Source organism: Carassius auratus, chromosome 34, assembly GCF_003368295.1.
Source record: "Carassius auratus strain Wakin chromosome 34, ASM336829v1, whole genome shotgun sequence".
NCBI lineage: Eukaryota > Metazoa > Chordata > Actinopteri > Cypriniformes > Cyprinidae > Carassius > Carassius auratus.
The window spans coordinates 18,593,706-18,620,750 of NC_039276.1; the positions used below are offsets into that span (position 1 = coordinate 18,593,706).

At 37.1% G+C, this 27,045-nt stretch overlaps 1 protein-coding gene across 5 annotated transcripts in view; it reads left to right on the plus strand.

Annotated features, from left to right (window-relative positions):
• LOC113053420 (disco-interacting protein 2 homolog A-like) overlaps window positions 1–27,045 on the plus strand; it is a 104,436-nt gene that overhangs the window by 58,853 nt on the left and 18,538 nt on the right. For 3 of the 5 annotated variants that reach the window (XM_026218429.1, XM_026218430.1, XM_026218432.1), the window contains exons 2-9: window positions 6,351–6,422; window positions 12,421–12,540; window positions 12,728–12,847; window positions 17,031–17,276; window positions 19,776–19,907; window positions 24,383–24,502; window positions 25,229–25,426; window positions 26,247–26,338. In XM_026218429.1, the coding sequence (XP_026074214.1) occupies window positions 6,351–6,422; window positions 12,421–12,540; window positions 12,728–12,847; window positions 17,031–17,276; window positions 19,776–19,907; window positions 24,383–24,502; window positions 25,229–25,426; window positions 26,247–26,338 (1,100 nt within the window). The remainder of the gene's footprint in view (window positions 1–6,350; window positions 6,423–12,420; window positions 12,541–12,727; window positions 12,848–17,030; window positions 17,277–19,775; window positions 19,908–24,382; window positions 24,503–25,228; window positions 25,427–26,246; window positions 26,339–27,045) is intronic. The other 2 variants (XM_026218433.1, XM_026218431.1) reach the window with 1 other exon arrangement.

Genomic DNA, 27,045 nt, shown 5'->3' on the forward strand with positions numbered 1-27,045 from the left:
GGCTTGAGTTCTCATTCAGGTATCAAATTTGTCTAATCTGAGATTGTTTAAGGTTATATTGAGATTGATTGCAGATTTGGTGTCCTGCTAAGTCTGAGCACAGTTTGAGACACTTTTAAAATCTCTTTTGAAGCTCTAGAGGACTCACATGTGAGATTACAGAGGTCTTTTTCGTTGGGAAAAGACTGAGAAGTGGGATAATCTCTATTTGCTCTCCATTTAATCCCATTAATCTGAGTTTACTGAGATCTCATTTGTGATTATTCTGTCCATTGAAAAACTGGGCTGATGTAAGATCAGTTATTGTTTCATGATTAAGGAATGCAGGGCTGAGTCAAGCTCATTATTAGTCATCTGGTTTTGCCATGCTAGCAGGGGTCTTTGAGTCATTCGCAAGAACAATTCTGTTTTCTGTCAGAAAGTTTGATGGCAGCAGTTAGCATAAACTGCAGTAATTGCTACCAGTTTGTCCCGCTGTGTCCGATCAGAAGCGATGGGGTTTGGCAGTGATTGTGCCAGGCTGGCACCGGCCTGATGTACGGCAGCAGGGAGAGCCGGTGCAGTGGGCGTCAGATGGGTGTAGTGCTGGGGGAGAGCTGTGGTTCACTGTTGTCTGCAAATCATTTTTGATGGATTTTCCACCGACCTATTGTGTTCATCTCGTGTCACACTGGTAATTCTGGTGAAGATTCGGTGGTTTTGTGATTTAAGCTTCCACTTTGTTGACATTGGATCCTCTTAAAGACGTGTGTGTGTGTGTGTGTGTGTGAGAGAGAGAGAGAGAGAGAGAGAGAGAGAGAGAGAGAGACAGAGAGAGAGAGAGTTTTGGGGGATGGTGATGAGAAAGAGGGTGAGATTTATCTTTCTTCTCCTCTTCCTCACACATTCATTTTAAAAACACAAATGGACTAGAGCTTGAAGAGATTTCTTTTCAGAGAGGTTATTTATTTCTTTATTTACATTTGCTAATTTAATAAGATGTGTTAGCAACATTTTTGCTCAAAATTATTTAAAGATATTGCAGAAAAATATCAAATGTGTGTGTCTCTCTGTGTGTGTGTGTTTGTGTTTGTGTGTCTGTGTGTGCTTAATAGACAAGAAGCATACATTTACATGTCAGAGTTAGATTTTATCAAATGTATTACAGTTTGAAGAGATTTTTTTGAAGTTTTGTATTTTATATTTATCTAAAGTCACTCACAAGAGGAACAACAATTTTCGTCATTTACAATGCCACGATTTATTGTGTATTACAGATATTGTTGGCTTCTTCACAAATTGCTTTTGTTCTACTTTGTAAGTCACTTATGTAATCTTTGCTAAGTGAATTATCATCGGAAACAATGATTTTGCTCATGATTTAGATTTTTTTTAAAGAATATATATATATATATATATATATATATATATATATATATATATATATATATATATATATATATATATATATATATATATATTACATACATATATACATACATAATTTTTTTATTGTGACCTGTTTATCTCCAGTAACTTCCTTTAAAAATATTATTTTTATTTTATTGTTACTGTCATTTTTAATAAACACTTTGTTGACCGGACCCATGCATACACACTATGATTGTCCCCATAATGCATTTAAGATAAGAGTATAAATACATTACGTTTTGTTGTTGGTAAACCTGTCAAAAGGAGCTTAACTTGTTTTAAATCAGAACACTTTTTTAATCCTTGAGGTTTTGTTTTATCAGTTTACTGATTAATTATTAAAAGGCTGGCACACAGATCCTGGCTCTTTCTCTCTCCCTTTCGGTGGAGATTTGTCACGCTGATAGCATCTCTGAGACTGGATGTGATTGGAATAGACTGAATGCAGACATGAGCAGCTCCCTGCTTCCATAGTGATGGTCCATGCCTAAACGCTGCCTAATCGCCCGGCCCCTCCCATGTGTTCCCAGGGGGTCCCGGGCTGTTTCAGATGGGGGGGGGGGGGGGTAGGGGCTGTTTAAAGTGACAGGGCTGCACCGGTGGCACTCACAGACGGCAGCAGCGTGGGATGGACTGAGGTGAAACCTGTGAGTCTGGTGAGATCATTGCCTGAAATATGTGCACCTGCAGTGGTTTGTGTGGGTGTGATCGTGTGTGTGCACATCTTTGAAAGCATCGTATTCTTACTGTGGATTAAACAAAGCTTTTGGCATTTCCTCAGAAGCATAAACATTAAATAATAAGTAAGTAAGAGAAATCTTCTCACCAAACTTTTAAGTTTTTGTCAAGCATGCTAGGAGATGTATGACAAATGAACACATAATGTGTTCCAAAATATTAAACTTGTTTGATATCCCAAAACTGGAGTATGTGCTCATCATACACTAAATCTGTCAGTTCCAACTTCCCAAAGTCTGCAGACTGATTTTCAGCAAATGGCTTCGACTCGTCCAGACACTCAAAATATGTGTAATCCGTCTGGTGTATTCCAGCCTTTAAGCTTGGATTGAAGAAAGTATCAAAAAGATATCTTGAATAGACTGATGCTTTCAAATGTGCTGGACGGTGGTCAGCAGTGGACATAATTGGTTGGAATTACCTATAACCGCTGGAAATAGGAAGTTATTGTCCTATGACATGAATCGTTCTGGTAGGTAGGAAAGAAGTGCTGTTCAATAGCTATCAGTCACAGCAATAGTCATCTGAAGGATGGGGAGAGAGCTGGGAGTTTTGTAGCTGCTTAAAAGCCCATGTGTCACCAGGGCAAGATGGATTGACACCTGTAAATGAGAGTCAGCGGGGGCTTCTACTCTCCAGAGTTTCTCATTCCGAGGGAAATGAGAAATTATTCCTAAGGATAGAAATCTGGGTCAGTCTGTGAGTGGAATGCACATAAATACATGTCTGGTGTGCGGTGAAAACTTTATGGAGATGTAGGAACAAGACTGAGAGGACCATTTCAAATAGTGAGTGATGAGCAATAGACAGCAGTCAGAGTAATAATGATGATGATGATGAGAATGATAATAGTATAGGAAAAGATAGAGGCAGTCCAAGCATTCTTTGGTTGGATATATCTTTGGGTTGTAGTAATAAAATTTGAGCCCTATTACTATACCTGCACAAACCCTGCATCAGCAGAAAATTCCTCTTTATGTTTATTTTTTGTGGCTAATTTGACTATACTTTATGCAGAATTCTGCAGGTTACCACACAACATTAGCACCAAACATAAAATGCATTGCTGGTCTTGTTATTGGATGATATACTGTAATTCAACTGTGATATGTATTATTTCAGATTAACTTTTTAGTATATATTCATAGTCTTATTTTACACACACACACACACACACACACACAAACAGTATATCTATATATATAATCTTACATTTTGTTGTTCACTGAATGTCCTGTTTTACTCTAAGTCATGTTATGGGTTTGCAAATGTGACTTTTAGACACATCAGTTGGTCCCTCCGCATTTATTTTTTGTCATATGAGCCACAACACACTCTTCTTCTTCAGTTCAGCCAGTATTAATGGTCTGGAGAGTGTCTGTGTTGCAGCTGTGGCCAGCTGACTGTGCCTCCTTCAGCAGCTAATGGCCAGTTCTTATGGTTTGATGTGGGAGAGATGTGCACCTGATCCCCATCCATACCTCCGTCACCTCTTATTCACCACACACACAAGTGCAGCTCCTTGACCTTTGACTTTTATCTTCAAACGCTCTGAACTAGAGCATCGTTTCAATTCAACAGCATCTCAGAGCTCCTGCTGTGGGACTGATCATTAGCCAGATGTTCTTTTTATTCAAAATATATATCTTTTTTGATTACTAAATGCATTTTTTGATAGTAATGGTAGTGGTCAATTGCTAGTGTAAAGGTGTGGCCAGATTAGAAACATTTTGCCAACAAAATCTATTGTCAGTAGTGTAGCAAAGCAATGTATGAAGCACATCGGCTTTCTGCAGGTGAGTGTGGCAAATTCACGTGAACAGTTCCAAACTTTTTTATTTTTATAATATGTTCTAATACATTATTGTAATGGCCGATATTATATATATTGGCCGATATATATATATATATATATATATATATATATATATATATTTAATAAATGTAATGGTATTGAGTTGTATTAATCAGAAATTGGCAGATAATGGATATATAATTAATTAGTTTAATTCATTACTCGCTCAAATCGCCAATTTTTATATTTATATTACTTATGCCATCATCTAGCACTCTTTATCTTTAAGAACATTAATAATTTAGTAACACTGTTAAATGTGATCTTTAGCAAATCTCAAAATTAATATCCAGTTTTTATACTGTATATTATAATGTTGTGATGCCTAAACCTTTAGGATTTAACAATTGATTTTATTTACCAACTGATTTTAGCCTTTAGTATTTATTGTTTATTTAGACAAAATAGCAAATAATTTTTGCATCAGCCATTTATCGGTGAACTTGAAAGAAATTGACTTATCAGTACCTGTCATAATGTTAATGTTGATGCATCCCTACAAACTTCATAACATTGTGAGATGTGCTGTTTATCAGCACTGCATTATGTCCATATACTCCGCCGTCTCTAATCACTGGCCCAGCACTGTGGTCTGGATGAGCTGAGGTCTCCTGTAACAGAAGGAGGTAGTTCAGGGAGGTTGTGTAGGCAGAAGAATGGCCGTCCATTGTGTGTTGCACCATGCTCTGTGTTTGAGCAGACAATGCATGCGTCAGGTCAGCTGCCTGAGCTCTGCTACAGTAGAGCATTGTTTGCATGATCCACATCTCGCTCTGCAGACAGTAGACCTCTCAGCTCTTGATGGTGACCCAGGGGCATCTGTACACACTTGCCAAAGTGTCTGCTAATCCATCTTTCTCGAAGACAAGCCTTGTTTCTAGCTTTTGGCATCAACTTTGGCATATCTTTGAGGGAAAATGATAGGGTTTAGTGGCTGATGAGAACCTCAGGTTAGGCGTGTTGATTGGCGTCCCAGCTGTTTGAGTGGTATGTTTTCCCAGCGCCCCCACTCCTCATGATCTGTGGAGGTTTTTATCATCCTCTCCGGATGGCTGGGAATGGCGCGGGGAGGGGACAGTGTCGGAGAGTGTTTGGGAGCCTCACATTTCTTTAGTGGTGTCAGTCAGCAGGGCCGTGGCCTCCACAATGAATCAATATGGCTTTTGTTGGGGAAGAAATAGCTCCTTTACAAGCCTGAATCTTGGAGGGAAGCAGGGTTATGCAGGATAACAAGGGAATAAGCATCCAGACACAAGGTTTCATCATTCCCAAAAACAAAAGACCAGAGTGACACATTTAGCAGCTTCCGAGTTAATTTTCAAACCTCCAATCTTTGATTTTCCACCATCCATAATTTGGATGCAGTCACAGCAGTCGTACTCCTGCCAACCAGGCAACGTGACCTGATTGGTTGGTTCACTTGGGGTTGTTAATTGATTTCGTGCTTATTTGGGGTTTCATGTCAATAATCCCAGCTGTGCGCTTGCTATAATAACTGTCAGACATCTCATATACTCCAGACCCCATTGCACAGACTCCATCCATGTATCCATTAACTGACCATGACAGTCACAAATGGGACTGTTTTACTGTTTTCAGCTTTATATTTAGCGTTCATATGTTTTCACCTCTCATATGCTTAATTTTTAGTGTTTATTTCTTCTTCATGTGATTGAAGAGCAACTGAAGTGTGGCAGGCTGAGGTCTGCACATGTCATTGTGGTGGTACTACTGATCAGAAAGGTCTCCATTAGTTTATACAGCTGCATGTGACCCAGACGGCCTGTAATTAAGCCTGTGTGTATCAGAGCCCAGACTGCCGTCAGCAGTATCTGCTGGAAGAATAATCAGGAGGAAAATCGCTCCAAGTGTGTGCGTAAATTACATTTTAATAACTATTTAAGAAGTTCGGAGTATAAATGTAATAATTCTTAGCTGATTTATTAAACATCTGCTAGAACTGACAAGAAATCTGACTTTACTAAAAGTAACTTTTAAGAGTTAGAATAGCTAAAAAGCTTCTTAAGATAGTAGTGTTGACTATTTGTTCTGATAAATGGAGATGCTTTTTTAGTAAAAGGACGGTTATAAGCTCAAGTATGAGTGAACATTGGAAGCCTCTGTAATATTTGTGTTTGTTATTCACTGGGAATTCATGTTTGTGCAGCCAGTTTGCAGTGCATTGCTGTTACTAAACAGTACTTGGATGTTTACGGCGTGCTGGTGAACTTTGTCTGTGCCAGACGGATGGGCTGATGCTGAGCAATGTGATGCCAGCTTTTCAAACACAGAATACATGATTCATCACAATCCCTTTGTCTCTCTATTTCTCTTTCTCTCTCTGTAGGGGACATCACACAGAAAGGCTATGAAAAGAAAAGAGGGAAATTATTGGCGCCCTACATACCCCAGATACAAGGTAAACAACTCACTCACTAATCAACTGTAAATCCACTGTTTAATGAACTATTTTAGCACACGGTGCATGTCTAGGTTAGAAAATCTTCACTCATCACCTCTTAGACATTCGTGAGAGGTCTGCATTTTACTGTGGTCTGAACTGATCTGAAATGCATGCACGGTTTCAGTACTGTCAAGGATACTCTGAGCTAGTGGAAACAATAGCCGTGTTTCCACTATCGAGCTAAGACCGGGCGTGCTAGTGCGTGCCAGGGCCAGTCGCGTTTCCACTGTCACTTCCGGGGCTTGATCGTGCCTCGCCGGGGCTTCCTCGGGGCCAACGGCCAGGTTTTTTCGGCCCGACGAAATCCTTGGGCCAAAGCGGGCCAGCTGGGGCTAGAGGAGGAGTTATGAACAAAGACGGAGTTTCTCCGTGTCTAGAGAGCGTCAGCGCGGATCATTTCAGAAAGATAACAGCTTTAACACCAGCATTAAAGACTTTTTAAAATCAGTTGAGCTCAAAACTCACTCTTAGTCAGCAGCAAGTGTTTGAAATAACTTGATCCGATGTGGATTACAATCACTAAACAAGGCAGAAATATTTATAAGCGATGTAAAAGACTATGCACGCTAAACATTAACGTTACCATAGTAAATATGGTAAATATGACCGCTTGGATAAATCAGACGCCAGCTTCTTATTCTCTATCACAATTGTGTATTTATTAAGTAACATTTTATCTGTCGTCTGGTTTCGTGAGTTTAGCTCCACGTTGCATATTATCAAAATATAATAATGATATTTGTTCGGGAGCTTTTATAAAAATAGAGAGTCTGCGCTGTGGATCATTTCAGAAAGATAGCCGCGATAACGCCAGCATTAAACGCTTTATTTAAATAAGTTGAGCTCAAAACTCACTTTCAGTCAGCAGCGAGTGTTTGAAATAACTTGATCCAATGTGGATTATAATCACCATACAGGGCAGAAATATTTATAAGCGATGTAAAAGACTATGCACGCTGGGCATTAACATTAAACATGGAAAATATGACCGCTTGAAGAAATCAGACGTCAGCTTCTTATTCTCTATCACAATCGTGTATTTACTAACTTATATTATCTATCACAAGCCTTGTCTCGAGAGTTTAGCTCATGTTGCCTATTATAAAAATATAATAATGTTTTTGTTCGGGATCCTTTATAAAAATAAAGATATAATTCATTCTTAATGTGACGTATAGACCACTGTGACTACAAATAAACAGAAACAGACTCTACTGAATAAGCAGGCTATTTTCACAAGCGTTAAAAATAAATAAATAAAATATAAAGTGTATTTATGTGCGATTAATTTTGAGTCTTGATAAATTAAATCATTATGATCAATGTATCACTTATTCTATAGTTAAAACATCATGCTTTTGAATTTGAATAACAAAGCATGCAAACAAACGGCCGCTTTTATCATGTTCGTTTTGTGATCGCGCATGTTCCAGTGACTTATTTCTTAGTTTTCTGATAACTTCTCTTTGTTAGTGAAATAATGAGGTTGCATGACGTTGTTCTGAGAGGCGTGTAAAGGGCGTGTTTTAGTGACGAGCAGCGGAGCTTCAAGCTCCACTGTGGAAACCCTGCGCTACTCTGGCCTCGGTGCTACTGGCCCGAGGCTATGAGCCCCGCCCGGCCCGCTTTAAGCCCTGGCTCGCACTGGCCCGACAGTGGAAATGCGGCTAATGTGTGTGTCTCTCTGGGGAATAGGAGTTATAAAACTAAAACTAAAACTAAAATCTAAGTGCAGGGCTCAAACTGCCTTAAACTCTCAATTACGTGGTGTGTGTGTCTTTGTTCTTCAGTTTAGGGTTGCTAGCAACAACCCAGATATCCAGACATGCTATCTCTTTTTAAATTCAGAATATAGATCTCACAGTTATTTATGGTCCCTTGCTCTTTATTCCGTTTTAAGGCTTTTTTAATTTTATTGTTATTTAACCTATATTCCATGTGTATGTTTAATTTTAGAATGGCCCTGCATAAATATTATGTTATGATATCTGCGGTGGCTTGTGGAAAAGGGAACGTCTGTCTGGGCCCCCGCTCTATATTTTTGGTTTGGCTTTGATACAAGAAATTAGGCCTTCATTTTTGAATTTGCCTTGCAGCAGAGATTGCTCTCCATTGTGGGCTTTGTCTTTGTTATTTTCTAAGCTGGCTGACAGACCACCATACTTTGTCCCATGATGCCCTGAGAAAAGCATACTTTTAAAAACAGTATTTACTAAAGAAATACTATACTTCAAAAGACTTACTGTGTGAAATGAATGCTGTATTTCTAGGCACTTAATTGTATGTTAATTGCAATTAAATGAAAACGTTTATAGTTTTAATTTATATTAAATTCAATTAGCCGAACTTCAGCGTGATAACCTCAGACCAAAGAAGAAAACGGCACACCATTTGTGCTGGAAATATCTATCACCCGTATTGTACTCGTGCACTAGGGCTGAACAAATCTAAGTAGCTAAGCTATTTCTTATGTAAGCACCATCAGTTATTAACAAAGCCTGTTTCTGTTGCTCAGTTCAGTTCTTCATTTGCCCAAATCTCAAATCTACCTTTTTATGTAACCAATTAAAGCTGATTACAATCAAGACGCCAAATGAGACCTCATTAAGGCTGGCGGATCTGCTAAAAGTCTTCTAATTGTTACATTGTGGCATCTTCTGAAACATTGCGTCCAGATCTGACTGGTAACAATCGTTTGAAAGCAGGAATGTGATTGGATAGATATCAGCCAACTGTGGAGGGACATTTCTTTGCTTAGCAACTGGACAGAGTTACTTGTAGCATTTATGGCCTTGTTATCTTTGTACATAGTTGAGCTTTTGTGAAGCCGTACACTATCAGGACATTTTATCAGTGGTTCTGGACAGGCCGTGCATTTTAGCTCTTATGAACCAGAGGCCCTCATTTCTTTTGATGTTGGAGACTGTGCCTTATTGTCCTTACACAACTTTTGCCATCCGTAAGCTTATGTTGAGTTAAGCAGGATTGGGGGTTTTTAGGTGAAGTGTTTCTCAGAACGAGAGCCAAATAAAGTGAGCATGTTCTATTCAGTCCTCACATGCCTCCGAACTGAAAGAAACAGCAGGTCTCTTAGCATTATAATGCTATTACTGCACAGTTATTGGAAAAACATAAAGCAGTTATGATGGGTTTAATAAAGAACTAAATGAGAGACATTTTTATAAGAAATACTTAAAGGAATACCAATCATGTTTGCAGTAATCTGCAATGGAAGTCTATGGGAAAAGGTAATCCAGAGGGTTTAAAAGCAGAAATGAGCTTGAATCTTTTTAAAGCACTTATATTACGGTAAATCTTCCATTCACAATGGTGTTTGAGCTGTAAAGCTGTCTAAATGGTCATTTTAGTGGAAACGCTGTTCTAAATACTAGTTGAACTCATGCTAAAGGCATGTTTCTATACGCAATTTGGGGTAGGGTATATTTTATTATTGGTTTTGAAATAAGTATCTTATTCTCAGACTGCAGTTATATGATAAGCATACAATTAAAACATTAATATCGTTAAATAGTATTACAATTTAATTTCAGTATATTTTAAAATATATTTTATTTTTGTGTTTAAAGCTGAATTTACAGCGTCATTACTCCGGTCTTCAGTGTAGCATGGTCCTTCAGAAATCATAATAATATGCTGATTTGATGCTTAAGAAACATTTTTTTGTTGTTATCAATGTTGAGAACAGCTATGCTATTTAGTATTTTTTTATCATGGTTGGGATCCATCATACATTTCCCCCCCAATTTTTTTTTTATAAATAGAAAGAAAATAATTTATTAATTAATATATTTGCATTCATTCACTCATTCAGATTGTAAAAACTGAACTTGAAACTGAACTTTTGAAAAACTGAATTGAACACTGCTGTTCAATTTAATGAATCCTTCCTAGAAAAAGTGATTTTAAAATTCTTACCGACTCCAATCTTTAGAACTTTAATTAACTTTTGAAACACTGTGTACTTTAACATTTACTTTGGTGCAGTGTCTTGCCTATAGACTTCCAATGCAAGTGTATTACTGTAAACTATTTTTTTTTTATGAAAAAAAAAAAAAAAGTCTGTGATAATCAACAGCAAACATGGAACTTACTAGAACATCCCTTAAATTATTTTAAAAATCCTTATCATCATCAAAAAAATAAATAAAATAAACATTAAGTCACTATTCACCAAACCAGGATTAACACATAACATAGCGCAGAATATTCTACAAATCATAAACTAGTCCTACAGTTAACATCGCTTGTGTTTGTAAGTCTTTGTGATCTTTGGTTAAATATGTGACCTCTCCTGAACTCATTTCGGTTGTTTAGGGATATTAGCCCTCACTGAGAAAAGCCCATTGAATGCTCCACCATGTCAACACAGTCAGGTGAAGTTCTTTTCAGCGATTCTAGGGGTCAGAGGTCAATATGAAGTGGTTGCTAGGCAAACGATTTGAGAAGAGGTAAACCATCCTGTATTGCCTGCTTTTGCTTTCTAAGAAAAAGGATAATAAGACACTACTTGTCTTAACCTTTGATAGATGTTCTGCCACATGTCACAAAGTTTCACAAACCTTTTTCTTAAAATGTCCCTATCTGTCCCTGTGTTGTTATAAATGAATCCTGAGGTATTTGTAGCATCCATTTGTCTCTTCCTGGTGTGATAGATGGAGGGGTCACCAGACCGGAGATCAGAGCATAAGTCTCTTTGATTTCTCAGTTTTGCTGCGGCAGCTACAGCTGTGTTGGGTCTTATGTAACCGCAGCGCTGCATGACTCACCAGTCTTAACCTTGTGCAAGGTGGAGATTTCTCCAAATACACAGAAACTATGCTGACATTGAGCTCCCTGCAATTTAAGATTTAATCAAACAGTTTAAATGCAGAGGTGACACATCATTTATGTCCCCTATTTTCAATTTATAGTATTTAGTGCTGTTAAATTAACTAATCACACCCTTCGGACATAAACATTATTAAATATACTCTTCTATTGCAGTAATTTCACATTTAATCTTCCAATTAATGTAGAAACAACATAAAGACTTTACGCTTTATATATATATATATTTAATGGCACTTCTTATGACTGAAGCCTGAAACAGAATTGTAGAAAATAAGCAGTTTATTTCACCTAAAGTTTTTGACCTAACAGGCCGTGACTGCAACAAACTAGTTATCATCCTACTTTTTTAAATTTTTTTGAGGCATTGATTGCACTGTGTAGCTCCACCCACAGCTAAATGTGATTGGTTCAAAATCGGTCTCCATACAGTTGTATATTAAACATCAGACAGCATTTTGTGGTCCTTCTAGAATGATTTATTTTGCCAGTTTGAGGTAATTCATATTGGTGAGAAGTTCTCAATGGCAAACATAGTCCCACAGCCTCAGCTGAAACTGAAACTTTCGTAACTTACTCATATTGCCTGCGGCTGTCACAGCAGAGCAAACCTTGCCCTTGTGGGTTGATGTAAGATTTGTGTGTCTCTTTAGCCCATGTCTGTAAGGTTTGATGAAATATTTTGAATGTTACACTCTCTGCGTCAGCACTGGATCACCATGAGAACTCTGTTCGGAGCTCAGATATGGTGGAAAGGGCCCATTGATCTCATGGTGTTGTATTACTCAGACCGCAGAGACAGCAAAAGTCACAAGAAGATTCATGTTGCTATCTAAATGCAAGGATAGTGTTGAAATGTAATACTGTCACTTCAGTTGTTTATTAAGTGCAGTGACCTTTATTCTATAATGTTGGTTTTGTTCATTCTTAATGCACTGTAATTTCTTCTATGCACAGCGACCCCATGCTATGCACATGACCCCATGCATCCTTTGTTTTACACTGCAGTAACTGTAGCTTGCTAATGGGTAAAATGTCGAGCATGGAAATTGAAGTAATGCATTTGTCTGTCAGATGATACTATTCAGGTCTGTCTTGTGTGCAGGTGTAGATCCGTCTCTGCAGATAGAGCATAGGATCCAAACATCATCACAGGTGGCCCCTCCAGGCTCCAAACAGAACAAGCCCCGGGTGGCAAACTCAAGGGATGAGCGCTTCAGATCAGGTAGGAACATTTCTCTGCTAAACTCTGTAGTCATGAGGCACAGATACCAATTCAGTGGTACTGGCAACCCATCCCCTTGTGAAAAAGAAGAATATGCTTATAAAAAGAGCATTTATTATATGACAATAATATACTTGTAATAAATATACATATGTGTGAACTGAACTATCTCTGTCTGTCGTCACAGACCTTCATACAGAAGCAGTACAAGCAGCCTTGGCAAAGTATTCAGAGAGAAAGATGCCAATGCCCTCTAAGAGACGCTCTGTTCTAGTGCAGTCTTCAGTTGAAGCGTGCACTCCCCCAGGTAAACACACACACACACACACACACACACACACACACACACACACACACACACACACCACAGTCACAAACAAAGCTAGGAGTGGAAGGATTCCTTACAGTTTTATGGGAGCACTTAGTTTTATGAGAGCAGAAAATATTTCGGAAGCGTTTTTTTTACTTTATGTTTTCATTTTTCAGCTGACAGCAGTTGACAATGTGCATTTCAGTCCTTGATAGTATCAAGATGTTTTGATCTTCTGAGCCTTGAGAGAACAATGCATCGTTTTCTGAATAATAGGCTCATTATTTACACAAAGAGAATGGCTTCTGACCACTCCGTTCCCAGACCACCTTCCCACACGCCTGCATATGGAGATGTTTAACAAAATTCCAGATTTATTGACCCACTGGCTGCATATTTAGTTATAACATTAAGTTAACACACAAACTTTAGATAATGCAAAGTGGACATTGTATCATTTTTTTCAAATCTTCAGTTTTTTCATAGCTCATTTGATTTTCCTTATGGTATTAACAGGTTCCTTAGAGTAAATGTGACACTTGTTGACATACTGTACAATAACAGCACAGAGCTCTAACATTAACGTGGACAGCTCAGATCATCTGATTTGGTAGATTTTGATCTGAAATGTTTCATATTGAAATCTTGGACTTTTGAAGGCAAAGTTTGGTATTCTTGCAGATTATTGTGAGATATTATTATAATCTTTTCTGAAACTCAATAGGAAACGTGAGATTACTGGTGTATTTTTCTCAGGAGGAGAAACCACTATTGGCCCGCCATGTAATACCATTGCTGTCTTGAAGAAATAACTGATACATTAAGTCCCTTTTCAGTCATGGTGACTTTCAAAATATAGTTTAATGTCATTTTATTGCTAAGAAAATGAGTGTACAGTTTTATCAACCTAGGTCTGCTACATTTGGTGCTGCTGGCATGAGCGAAGCCTTCTGCTGAAACATATTCAGATTTACAGGTATTAGGATACACGCTGCTCCTGCAGGGTGAAGTAGAAAAAACCCTGTCGTAGATGGACATGTGGTGCTGGGGAGGAGGAGGGCTAAAGAAACTGGGACAGAAATAAATAAGGTTGCGAATATACAAAAGAGAGATTAATTTACTGAGTTGTGGGCTTGTAAAAATCAATCAGGAATTTTATGACTGATTTTTACTAAAAAAATACAATTTTTAACAGTAATTTTCATTACTGTTGGTTATTTACTGCTGTATCTGTGTTGGTGTTATTAAGACAAAAGTGCTATATTTGGCCTTGACTTCTTTATGATTTCACATTATTACAACCTGAGGTCAGAGAAGCTCGTCTCCTCATATTTGTGTGACGTCTTTGCTCTGTCCTTCAATTTGGATTATGTTAAGGTCTCTCCCTGTTTGTTTTGCATTAACGAGTTTCTGAGTCTGATACACTCTTCTGTCCTTCTTCAATAACAATGATGAAGTCAGTGAAAGGTCAGTGGGATTAAAGGTTCAAGGGTGGGGTCAGACCAGCATAACGGGCCCGTTCAGGGTCGCCCCCTGTGGGAATTGGTCATGGTCCGCTAATTCTTTTGTGCCCTGGACTAATGCACACCGCACACATAAAGTGGCTAAGTTGTCTGATTGCCCCAACAGAGATGATCTGATAACCCATCTGGCCTGTCAGATACCCCTCTTACCCCATGCCCCATCACCTCTCACCTCATTCTTGACCCAAAAGGGTAAAAAATATGCCATTATTTACTTATTGATGACAGATGTAAATTACTTGTGCCCTATATAAGGCTTTTAAATAGCTTATGCTTTATAGCTTATGTTATAAAGTGCCTTAAATACTTAGAAATACTAATAATGACAAATTACACATCCATATAATCAAACATTTCCTCTTGCGATCAGTCATGTGACATGCGAGAACCAATGGCGTTTGGTATCACTGACATCAAACCTCTATATTCTGTAGCAACAGAGCAGCTTTATTAGTGTGACTGATTTGGTTTAACTTTTATCTGAATCTGATCAGCTTGAAAAACGCCGTCTGACCCACTTTCCTGGCCGTCTTTGACGTTGTCTCTGATCTTATACTGCTGTGCATCCATTATCCTGTTAGCTCCTGATCTTGTCGAGTCCTGGTGAAGCTGTGCTGTTTGTCCTCTGGATGTGACCTCAGACTCTGTTCTGGTGGAGTGACTGATAGAGATGTTTTAGAAGAATTATTTCTGATTTAAAGGTCAGGTTTTCAGTACAGCAGTTGTTAAAAGTCTTCATTCTGTCTCCTCTTGACTCACCTACACCATTTCATTTCTGCCTCATTCTTTCTCCTTGCTGTCATTCTCAATTTCTCTCTCAAATCACTTCTCTTCTCCCATGACTCTTGTTTCATGCCTATTGTCTCTGCCTCTCTCTTTCTATCTTGCTCGTTCTAAATCTGTGTCAAGGATACTCTCGAAGTGCCTGAGGACATGAAGTGGGAATAGAATTACAACTCAAAATAATGAGCCTAGTTTGTATGCTAGCTGCTTATAAATTATTAAACATGCAGAAATTCTAAGAACAATTCTGATCACATCTAAACAAAAATTCTTAAATCTAAACAATAATAGTGGTATAGTGAATAATATTAATTTCATTAAAAAAATGGTTTGTATGGTAGTGAATATTGAGTACATTTTGTTTATATTGATATTCATATTATTGAATATTGGTCTTGATCCACCTTGTTCTCTAAATTAGCATCCTCATTAGTCATTTTAGTTTCAAAATGTATACGAGTTTCTTCTCAAACACATGCTAAGCTTCAGTTTAATTTGTAATTCAGGAGTTGCTGAGGGATCAGGACTGTTTATAACTAATAATAACAGGTATCAGGCACCCTTCAGTGTAAGTAGATTATTATTTTATTAATTTTTTTCATAAGTATGCTGTTTTGAAGAGATACATTAGGATAATGCATGACTGTTTGTTGCTCAATGTCTGTCTCCTAATTGGCTGGACACCCTCCATAGTAATTGCTCCCTGTGGTTAAGTAATTGCATAATTAATGTTAAATGAATCTGCTACCACCTACAGGCTTTTTGTCAGTCAATCTCGCTCTCCTTTGTCTTTTACGCTTTCCTTTTGTCCCTTCTTTTATCTGTTAAGCTGTTTGATGATGAAAAATACAATAAATGTTGAAAAAATAACTGCTGAAATTTTACAATCGTGCAATTTTACTCTATGTGTTTGGATGTTCTTTAAAAGGAAAAGTATTACATGCGTATAAAACTTCATTATGTAACTCATGTTGTTTTGTTACAAACATGATTGGCACCTTAAAGTTTGTGATTTATTACAAGTACAACTTTTGGCCTGGTGGACAATATATATATATATATATATATATATATATATATATATATATATATATATATATATATATATATATATATATATATATATATTAACTAGAAAAACACCAGCTCTTTAATGTTAATAGAGTTAATGAGAATAGAGTAAGTTCTGATAGAGTTAATTAATCATGAACTATCACTGTTGTTAGACTTTTTAAATCCCAGCAGAAGATGCCTTATGCATGATGAAGAACTACAGATGGTTTAGCTATATGACATATTTTATTCATTAATTGGCAGACATCTGTTATTTTCTATGGCATTACGTTTATAATGTACTTATAATAGGGAAAATGATGTGTGTTACCATAAATGCAGGCCTCATATACTTGGTCTCTGGCCACATGAGCATTACATCATATGTATTTTCCATCTTAACACCCGACAGTTCTCATCAAAGTGATATTATAGTCTGAACTGAGAACAAACGCTTTTTGCTTTCTCTTCCGCAGTGATCATATATTAGTCCTTCTGATGGTTATGATGGAAGCTGTGAATAGCTTAGATTTTTTTTATAAAGACATTTTACAGTACAGTGGTTCCAAAAAGCTTCATTAAAAAATGAATATTGTTAGCTCTAAAGTGATAAAACAATAAATATGCTGTTCAAAATGATGATGGATGGAAATTAATGTGACATTGGTAATGAAATTTCAGTGGATTATGTTGATTGACTCACCAGCCACCATCTGACTCAAAGATACTGAGCAAAAAAATCATCCAAAATTCATCCAGTGCTGATACTGGAGTAAAAGGGTTCCACCTAACCATTAGTCCTCTTGTTCTTGACTTCCCAGACACCTCCTCTGCATCAGAAGACGAGGGCTCGCTGCGCCGGCAGGGACGCATCGCCTCCTCGTCTCCATACCAGGCGCACCCCAGTGTAGAGCACTGGTTTAACAGAGTCATCCAGGGCTCCTCCACCTCATCGTCCGCGTCCTCCACCTCCTCCCACCCTGGAGGAAGACCCCACCATGCCACGAACGCCACGTCCGCTTCAGCCGCAACCGTACTGGCCGACCTCATGGCTCAGACACAACTAGGTCAGTACTCACTAACCTCTCAGATCAGACCTACTGTACACTCTGGCTTCAACCACTCTGTGTTTAGATTTAGGTGTCCTTCTAAAACTCAGATGCAGGTTAGTGCCCTGCTGAGAAGAAAGAGCAAAATGTGTGCAGCTGAAAGACATAGTCCACCTAAAAATTGTAATTCTGTCATATTTACTCACCCTCATGTTGTTCCCAAAGGAGATGTTTAGCAGAATGTTCTTTTCTATACAATGAAGTTGAATAGAGACTGGGCCTTTCAAACTCCAAAATAACAAAACAGCACTATAAAGTGCCCTGCATTTAAAGTCTTCCGAAGCCATAGAGTAGCAGTGTGTGAGGAAAGATTTGAAGTTTATCTCTACAGTTGACCATTTGTTCATGACATGCTTGCACCCTGCTTATGTTTACAGCACTTTACTACTCTGCTACTGCTCACGGCGATGATAAATTCATGGTTTTAATGTCCTGGCTGCATGCTTGCATGGTGCATGGTTGTTGTTTTCATCGCAATGCTGGCACATCTTTAGGGTCCTAGCGAATCTGTGCAAATAAAGCCAGCATTGGCCTTGTTAGTTTGACAGGCAAACAAAAGATCTGAGCAGGTTCCAGTACTGCTGTAAAATAATCATTTTTGGCAACCTTCACTGTTAATGAAGGAATATCTCATGCAGTACTCACCCTCATGTTGTTCCAAACTCTAAATATGACAAAAAACACCATGAATGTATCATAAAAGTAGTCCACACACCTGCCATATTTATACTTTAACTCAACACAGGGCTACAGTACATTTCAACACTGTCATAAAAAAACCTATAATTGTTAACAGTTAAAGACACTAAAAATGCGATGGTAAAACCTGTTAATGTGTGAATTCCCTCTATACAGTGAAAAACTACTGGAACATTTTATGTAATTTAACAATAAAATACTGTTAAATACTGTTACCATTTTTTGTTTTAGTGGAAAAGAACCATCAAGTGACATTCCCAGAAAGACATGAAGTGACTTTAGCCACTTGTCTTTGTAAGGTGTTCGCCAGAAAAAAAAAAAGATTTAAGTGATTTAGTGTATTAACATTATTTCACTTCATAAATATGCATTTTTTTAACCTTAGATGTAAAATGCAGTTGTTAACTGTTGCTATCATATTTTTCATGGTCGTGTATATATAGAAAAAACTAATGAAAATTGTACATTTTTAATTTTGAAAAGTCTTCAGAAATCATTCAGTTGTTTTGTCTGAGGAACAGACTGGACTCAACCTCAAACTTTCAAGATTGCCGAGATTGACAACTTTTATGGTGCTTTGTTGGTCGCTTTTGGTCAGACAGCCTCTAGTTGCTATTTGCTTTCAATGTATGTACAGGAACAGAATAAAGTCTTGTTTTAGTCATATAAATGTTGAATGGCATGAGAGTGAGTAGCAAAATAACTCCAGAACACATTCACTTTACTGCTCTGCTCTTCACAGAGTTCTGCTTATAAACATTTGCATTCCCCTTATCTCTCCTTTTCTGTTATCTCCTCCTCTTTCTTTCATCCTCTTTTTCTGCTTTTCTGCCCTTGAAGGCCACTCTCATCTAGCTGGCCCTGGGCGCTGACTGTAAATAACCTCAGATTTCACAGTGTCAGAGCCACTCTGTGTGTCCACTGTTCTAAAGCAGTCTGCAGACAAACCAGCTGTACAAGGGAGGATTAAATGCAAATCAGCTACTTGTTGGTTATTAGTGGGGAAATCACTTATATATATATATATATATATATAAAAGACTATAAAGCTCTTCTTTTGGCCGATTAGAATAAAATGGACAGTAAACATCACATGGAAAGGGAGAGAGATAACAAAGTGTTGCAAACTGGCTTAACTAAACATTGCTCAGTGTAAAGTATCAAAGAAACGTAGCAAATCAGAACATATTTGATGTTTAATTACATGCTTTATGTAAACAAAATATGTTCGTGTAGACCTATTTAGGACTATTGAGATTTTATTGCTGGCACATCCCGCACAGCTTCTTAAATATACAACACCCGATTCCAAAAAGAGTTGGGACACTACAAATTGTGAGTAAAAAAGAAATGGAATAATTAACAAATTTCATAAACTTCTGTTTTACTCACAATAGAATATAGATAACATATCAAATGTTGAAAGTGAGACATTTTGAAATGTCATGCCAAATATTGGCTCATTTTGGATTTCATGAGAGATACACATTCCAAAAAGTTGGGACAGGTAGCAATAATTTTCTCAGTTTAAACATTTGATGTGTCATCTATGTTGTATTCTGAATAAAATATTGAAATTTGAAACTTCCACATTGCATTCTGTTTTTATTCACAATTTGTACAGTGTCCCAACTCTTTTGGAATCGGGTTTGTATGATCAATATCATAATTTATCATGGGTTTTATCACAGAACAGCCCACCATGCATTACTGTACTTTGACCTCCACTCACCTTTGACCTTTGGCACCTCATGACAGACAACCACAGTGCACCCCCGGATGTGACAGGCCTGTCGGAGCGCTCGGTGCATGCGGAGCGTCCACAGGTGGCATCAATGCGAGGGCTTCCACGCAGATACACACACACCAGCATCATGGAGACCGCCGATGGTGAGTTCCCTAAAGCTTCAGCCTGCTGTCATGACGACAGCAGAGCATCTTCCTGTCACACACGCCTCTTTCCTGTGAGAAAGAGGAAATGTCATGCCATCTCTCCACAGAACTCTCAACTCTACTGCACCCACAGGTTCAAATGGATTGAATTGAGTTTTTAAAAAAATGTTTCACATTAAACAGTGTGTTTTTAGCTCTGCTTCAAAACTGAGTTGCCTCACATTCTACTGCCTACTTAGGGAGCATAGGAACAGCCACGGAACCTCATAAGGGAATCACACTTGATTCGATTACAGTCTAACAACTAATGATAATGTTGCGAAGCTAAAAATGCTGATTACACGGAAATATAAAGTTGACTTGTCCAACTTTCTGGATCCTGTGAAGCTGGAGGCTTTGGATCAGAGCTAATTACGGTAGATGGATTTACAGTTAACTAAATATATAAAAAAGAGTGGGATATTTTATTATTGGTTGTTTTTTGTATGCTCCTGCATGTTCAAGCCAGATAGCATCATCCCATCAGTATGCTTTTATTTTATTTTTATTTAAAAAAAAATTTCTATTGCAGCAATAGTTCACAAAAAAATGTTAAATTCTGTCATCATGTACTCAGCTGCATTTCACTGCAAAATACAATCTCATTTACACACATTCAAGCTTAGTGTGTGTTGATAATACACTTGAGAACCAAATATTTTTTTTTTTTTTTTCGTGAATTATTCTTCAAGCTGATTAGCAAATCTGATAAGCGGTTCTCGCAAGTACTGTGAACACGCCAGGTTTGAATGCATCGAAGCACAATTGTGTATTGAGATTTGATGAAAGGTAATGATTCATAATTCATTTCACCTGGAAGAGAGGACAAAAAATGCAGAAGACCTCAGCTGTGTGGTAGCACTTTAAATTGAGTTAGGACAAGACAAAGGCAGTGGGCCAGATAAGCGATTTGAAACTGGACCACAACAGCACATCGAGTTTGAAAGTGAGTTCTGTAAGTAATACGCCCATAGTGTTTTCTATAGAGCTGCTTTTATCCTCCATGGTAATCAGTAATTTTATGCATTATAAAAACGTGCACGTAACTTCGGTTACAGTAGCCCATCCTAATAATAATTTGTCAATATAAAAAGTAATGCTCTTAACAGACCTGTGTTTTGTATCACTAGTCCAGTGTCAGTTCTCGGAGCATATAAGTCATGCCCGCGTGAGGCAGGCTGCTTCTGGCTCGTGCTGTTCTGCAGTTTATGAAAAGTTGGTTAATTCTGAACGTGTTGCATGTCCATATTGCACCAAAATGCAACACTGCACTCCTTTGGCTCCGCAGCAACACAGGTGAAGGCGATTCGATGAACGGTTCTCGACATACAATACTAACAGACACAAAGAGATTCCTGCCTTTAATAGAGAGGAGAATATGTTCAGCCACTCCCTCCGAAGCGTCGAATATTCAGTGTTGATTACTATCAAAGCTCCAAAGCTAAAAAATTTAGCCCTAGTTGATGATGACTCATCAGTTTTCATTTTTAGGTGTACTGTCCCTTTAAGACATAGAGTTGTACATCTATACATCACATCAGGTTAAAGATTAACCTGCTTTCTTTGCTGTGGCATATACGTTTTTTGAAGGAAAAATATTTGGTTATGGTTAAACACAACAAAATAAAAAGCATGGAAAACTATCAGATTTTTTTTTTTCCATAGCCATGCTCAATTAGAAGTCTCCTCAGCTCTGCAGAAGCAGCATGCTGTCATGAACACGTGTTTTTATTCACAATTTCTCTTCTTTAGGCACTGACAGGGGAGATGGGGAGACCATGGATGGTATTTATATGTCTCTGTGCATCTGTCCCTGCTGTGACCTCTGTCTGCCTAAACTTGTCCACTACGTCATTTTTCAATATTACTATCATAAGAATATTATTTCCTCCTAATATGTCTCTTTTTGTCTTTTTGATGTTGTTTAATTATTCTTTCAAGGTATTCTCACAGCATTTATAATAGGTTCTGCATTATGGGAAGATGCAACACTATTGTCTAGAAATATCTAGGACTGAGAATGTTTTAGGTGTGTTTGTGTTGATCCATCTTTTGTGAAAAAGAAAGTACACTTTTGCATACTTTTAAAGAGTACTTATTACAGAAATGGATGTAATGTTTTTATAGTTTTTTATAAAGTTTTTTTCAAATACAAATATTCAAAACAAATATTCCAGTTAAATTTTAATTAAAAGCACTTAAGTATAACTTAAGCACGTCTGGCAAGCATTTATTGTACAATAAATATACATGGAAAATTATGTATTTAAATATATTCATAAATACACATTTGTAATGATAAAGTTACAATTTCAGTACTTTTAAAATATGTTTAGTTTCTCTGTGATATTTAATACTGAACTAACTACATTTAAAATGATAAACAAGCATCAAAATTAGTACAGCATGACAAATGATGAAACAGAATTATTTAAATTTACTTTAATGCTTTTGATTTGACATTATTACAAAGTGGACTTAAGTGTGTTATTAAACATACATTGCACTTAAGTACATTTAAGTTACTGTTTTCATTATGTTATATAATCTGCAAGTACAATATTTAAAAAAATATAATTTGAAGTGCACTTCTTTTTCAGAAGGGAGAGCTTACATTTTAAGTTAATGTGTGATGAGATAATTTGACAAATGGTTCTTGCTTTTAACATTTAAGTTATGCTATGCTCTGTGATTTTTACCAGCTTTTCAGATCAAATGTCACTTTTTTTATATGATTTGTACTCTACAAAAGAGAATTTTAGTACAATACCATCATGGTTGAAAAGTGTTGCATGTTAGCCACAGTATCATGGTAGTGTTAGTGCGTGATTATTTTGTTTAATAAGGTTAATGTGGCTTATGGACATTTATGAGGTAGGATTACAGTAGTTATGTTGTGGTGACCCCCTTACATGAGAGGATTCATTCTTGTGTGTTTGGGGAGCTGTTACTGTAATTGGCTTCATCGTGCTCTGCGGTGAATTCTGGGTACTCGATCTGTGAGTGTGTGTGAGATGCATACAGAGACAGGGGGCAGACAGACAGCGGCTGAGGCTCAGGTGTCTCATGATAATGGAATGTCGGAGAACATCTCAGTCATGCATATATACATGACACAGCCATCTCTCTGTGGAATACACAGCCAGACATTTAACAGAGAAATGGAGAATAGATTCATCATATGAAGATGATTGTTGGGTCTTGATGTTTGATTCTTTGATTGTGTGAAAGCCTACTTTTACCTCAATAGAAACATTTGATGGTTGATTCTGTATTAATTTTTATAAACCAGCTAAGAATTGTTCATTAAAACTTTGTTTTTGTTGTTGTTGTTGTTAAATGTAACAAAATATATTCAGAGCTTGTGTATCTGTGAAGAGTGGAACTTGGAGTGTAAATATTTGTTCTGATGGCAAATTAATTTGAATGCATTTCTTTGCTAAATGTGATCTAAATGGGATCCACCGTGTTGTTTGAAATTCAATTTGATTATTCTGGTACAATTTATAATTATGCAGAATATTTATGACGGAACAATTTACACTACATTGGAAAATTGCTAAAAACAACCATGCGATTTGTAATAACCATTTTACACAATCACAGTAAATTAATTTTGTACAAAAAGTTTCCACATGATACATACATAGCGAACTGGGATTATTAATGTATTCTGTAATGAAAGATGCATCAGTTTTACACCACTAATGCTAGCCTTAAAGACACAAAGACATCTCTGTACAAAAATATGTATTATATATAGAAGTACGCTATATATAATTAATATTATTTATTTTTTCTAAAAAGATATTCTACTACATCCTATGGATTTTAGAACACAATTGTAATTAATCAGTCTTCCCCACTAAATCATATTGATGATTTATAATATTATAAAAAAATAAATAAAAAAAAAATCATTGTATTGCGTTGTGTCACGGTTTGTAAAACCTTTTTAAAATGACCTAGTGCTCATGTTATACTGTGAGATTGTTTAACATGTATTAACTTGTTCATTGCATCTTTTGTCCCAGTGTTTTATGTGAACAGAGTTTTACTCTATTTAAACTGTAATCCTAAAGCCTTCTGCAAAGCATATAGTGAATGATCAGACACAGTCTTTCAGAGGAAAGCTCATGAATGGTTGATGAGATGGGTAGCTGGCTAGCGGTTTGTTGCTAGGCAGCGTGAGTCCAGCTGCTTCAATCAGAGTCAAGGAGCCTTTGATGCTTTGGGTCAGCACGCTCAGTACCATCTCAACCAACCCCATGGGTGTACAGCCTTACATTGACTGACAGGCTGTTGTGTGAAACTGTCCCCACCATCCTTTCACAGTGACCTTTCCCTGATTTTTTTTTTTATCTCATCCTCTCCATCTTTCTCTCTCTTTCTCTGTCTGTCTCATCTTCTCCTGACACTATCTCTGTCTAAAGGCGTTCCAGTCAACAGTCGAGTGTCCTCTAAGATTCAGCAGCTCCTAAACACTCTGAAAAGGCCAAAGAGACCCCCTTTGCGAGAGTTCTTTGTTGATGACTTCGAGGAACTTTTGGATGGTAGGTTCATTTATCTAGAAATATCTAATTCAGTCATGAAACTCTAGATGGCATGTTTAAATGTCTTGTACATGCAATCTGCTATCATTCACATCATTTACTAAATGCTGATTAGTCCCTGCTCAACGAATGAGCTTGCTTGCTCAACATTTAAATAGTCTGGTTCAGTGTGTACTGTAAGCTGGTCCTGCCATGCGTTCCTCTGAAACCCTCCACCTCCCCCAGCTCCACCTGCCTAGGTTGTATTCCACTTCACTTTTAGACACAAACTCACAAAATTGCCTAAGGATTTTCCATTGGGAGAATCCCCATCACCATTCTGATATGTGTTCCACTTCGTCAAGATACTTAGTGACATTTAAAATCATAAACATAAACTCTGCTCCAAAAACTAGTGAGCTGCTTACAGCATCGGTCATGGAAGCTTATAAATGACTGACTTTGAATACTTTATGTAGGCAGAAGACTCAAGTTGCTAGTGATTTTAATAAGCCAATAAACACACAATACCATAATTAATTACATATAGGTGAAATAATTGATTTGTAATTAAACTGACTAAATATATTGGTTATAAACATTTATGTATAATCTGCATTCTTCTAGCTTTGTATTGGTGAATATAAGCTTTGTTGTATGCAATACTTTCATATTTTATCAAAGAAAAAGAAAAAAGTCACAGCATCTATATTTTTGTCTTTGACATTGATTTCCTGTATGCTACAGTCCAGCATCCAGATCCAAACCAGCCCAAACCTGAGGGGGGTGAGATGAGACCCCTGAATGGGGAGCCACTAGGGGTGGTTACTAACTGGCCTCTGTCATTACTGGCCTCTTTACAGCGCTGGGGCACCACACATCCCAAGAGCCCTTGCCTCACCGCACTGGACAATGCCGGCAAACCCATCTACATACTAACATATGGTACGGTGTCAAACTTCCTATTGATTGATATGCAACAATTTACATGAGAGTGTGCTGCACATTTTAGAGTGTCCTTTTATTGTGGCCAGCCTAAGGCACACCTGTGCAATAATCATGCTGTCTAATCAGCATCTTGATATGATTACATCTGTGAGGTGGATGGATTAACTCGGCGAAGGAGAAGTGCTCACGAACACAGATTTAGACAGATTTGTGAACAATATTTGAGAGAAATAGGCCTTTCGTGTACATAGAAAATCTCTTAGATCTTTGAATTCAGCTCATGAAAAACGAGTGCAAAAACAAAAGTATTACATTTATAATTTTGTTCATTGTATATGTACACACACACAAACACACACACACACACACACACTCATGTTTGTTTTTGTGAAAAGTGGGGACATCCCATAGGCGTAATGGTTTTTATACTGTAAAAACTGTATATTCTATGGACCTACACCAACCCTACACCTAACCCTAACCCTCACAGGAAACTTTGTGCATTTTTACTTTCTCAAAAAACTCATTCTGTATGATTTATAAGCATTTTAAAAAAATGGGGACATGGGTTATGTCCTCATAAGTCACCCTCTCCTTGTAATACCTGTGTCATACCCATGTCATTATACAGAGTTGTGTGCTGATATGTAACAAAAACAAGAGCGCACACACACACACCCACACACACACACATATATATATAGGGAATGATTTGTTTCCTTATATTGCTAATGTACTCACTTGAAATGGTGAATGAACTCTCAGTGAACAGAGAGTGTGGGTTTGAATATTTGTTTTTGGAAATATGTTTCCATAGGGAAGTTGTGGACACGGAGTCAAAAACTTTCCTATACACTGCTGAACAAACTGAGCACAAGGAATGAACCACTACTACGGCCTGGAGACAGAGTGAGTGTCCTAATCATGCACATTCACCCTCATTTACACCTTGCACTAACTGTCCGTCTCGTCTTATTAAAAGGGAACGCTGCTAAATATAGTTTTGTGAACCAATCACTCCAATCATTTTCAGAGTTGATCAGAGAAGATGTGCCCCAGACAGTAATGGACTGTCCCAACACACAGTCAGTGCACCAAAACAAGGTTTTTAAAGGTTTTTAGTGCTGTCATGCAAGATCCCATTTGATCAAAGACATAGCATGTTACCATGAAATCATGTTCTAGCTGTATAGTTATGCACTATTCTAAGCTACACAGAAATTATGTGATATTAAAATTAAATTAAATAAATATAAATATAAATATTGTATAAAAAACCGAGATTAAAACATAAATAAAAATTAGAAATGTTGTCTTGCCAACTAAGTGAAAAAAATTAAGTTGAAGTACTAAAATCCTTAAAATTAAAACTGAATTAAAAAATTATAATAAAATAAATTAAAGCTAAATATAACTATTAAAAAATAACAATGAAGAATAAACTGACAAAGGCAGAAAATTAATAAAAATCAAAATGGAAACTGATTTCTTTTTAATAAAAGCTAATTAATTCGTTTTCAATTAATATTAATATTAATACTGAAATAATACTTAGTTATACTTAAAACTTAATTATACCCAAGCGGTGGATGTAAATACAGGCCCACAATAAAAGA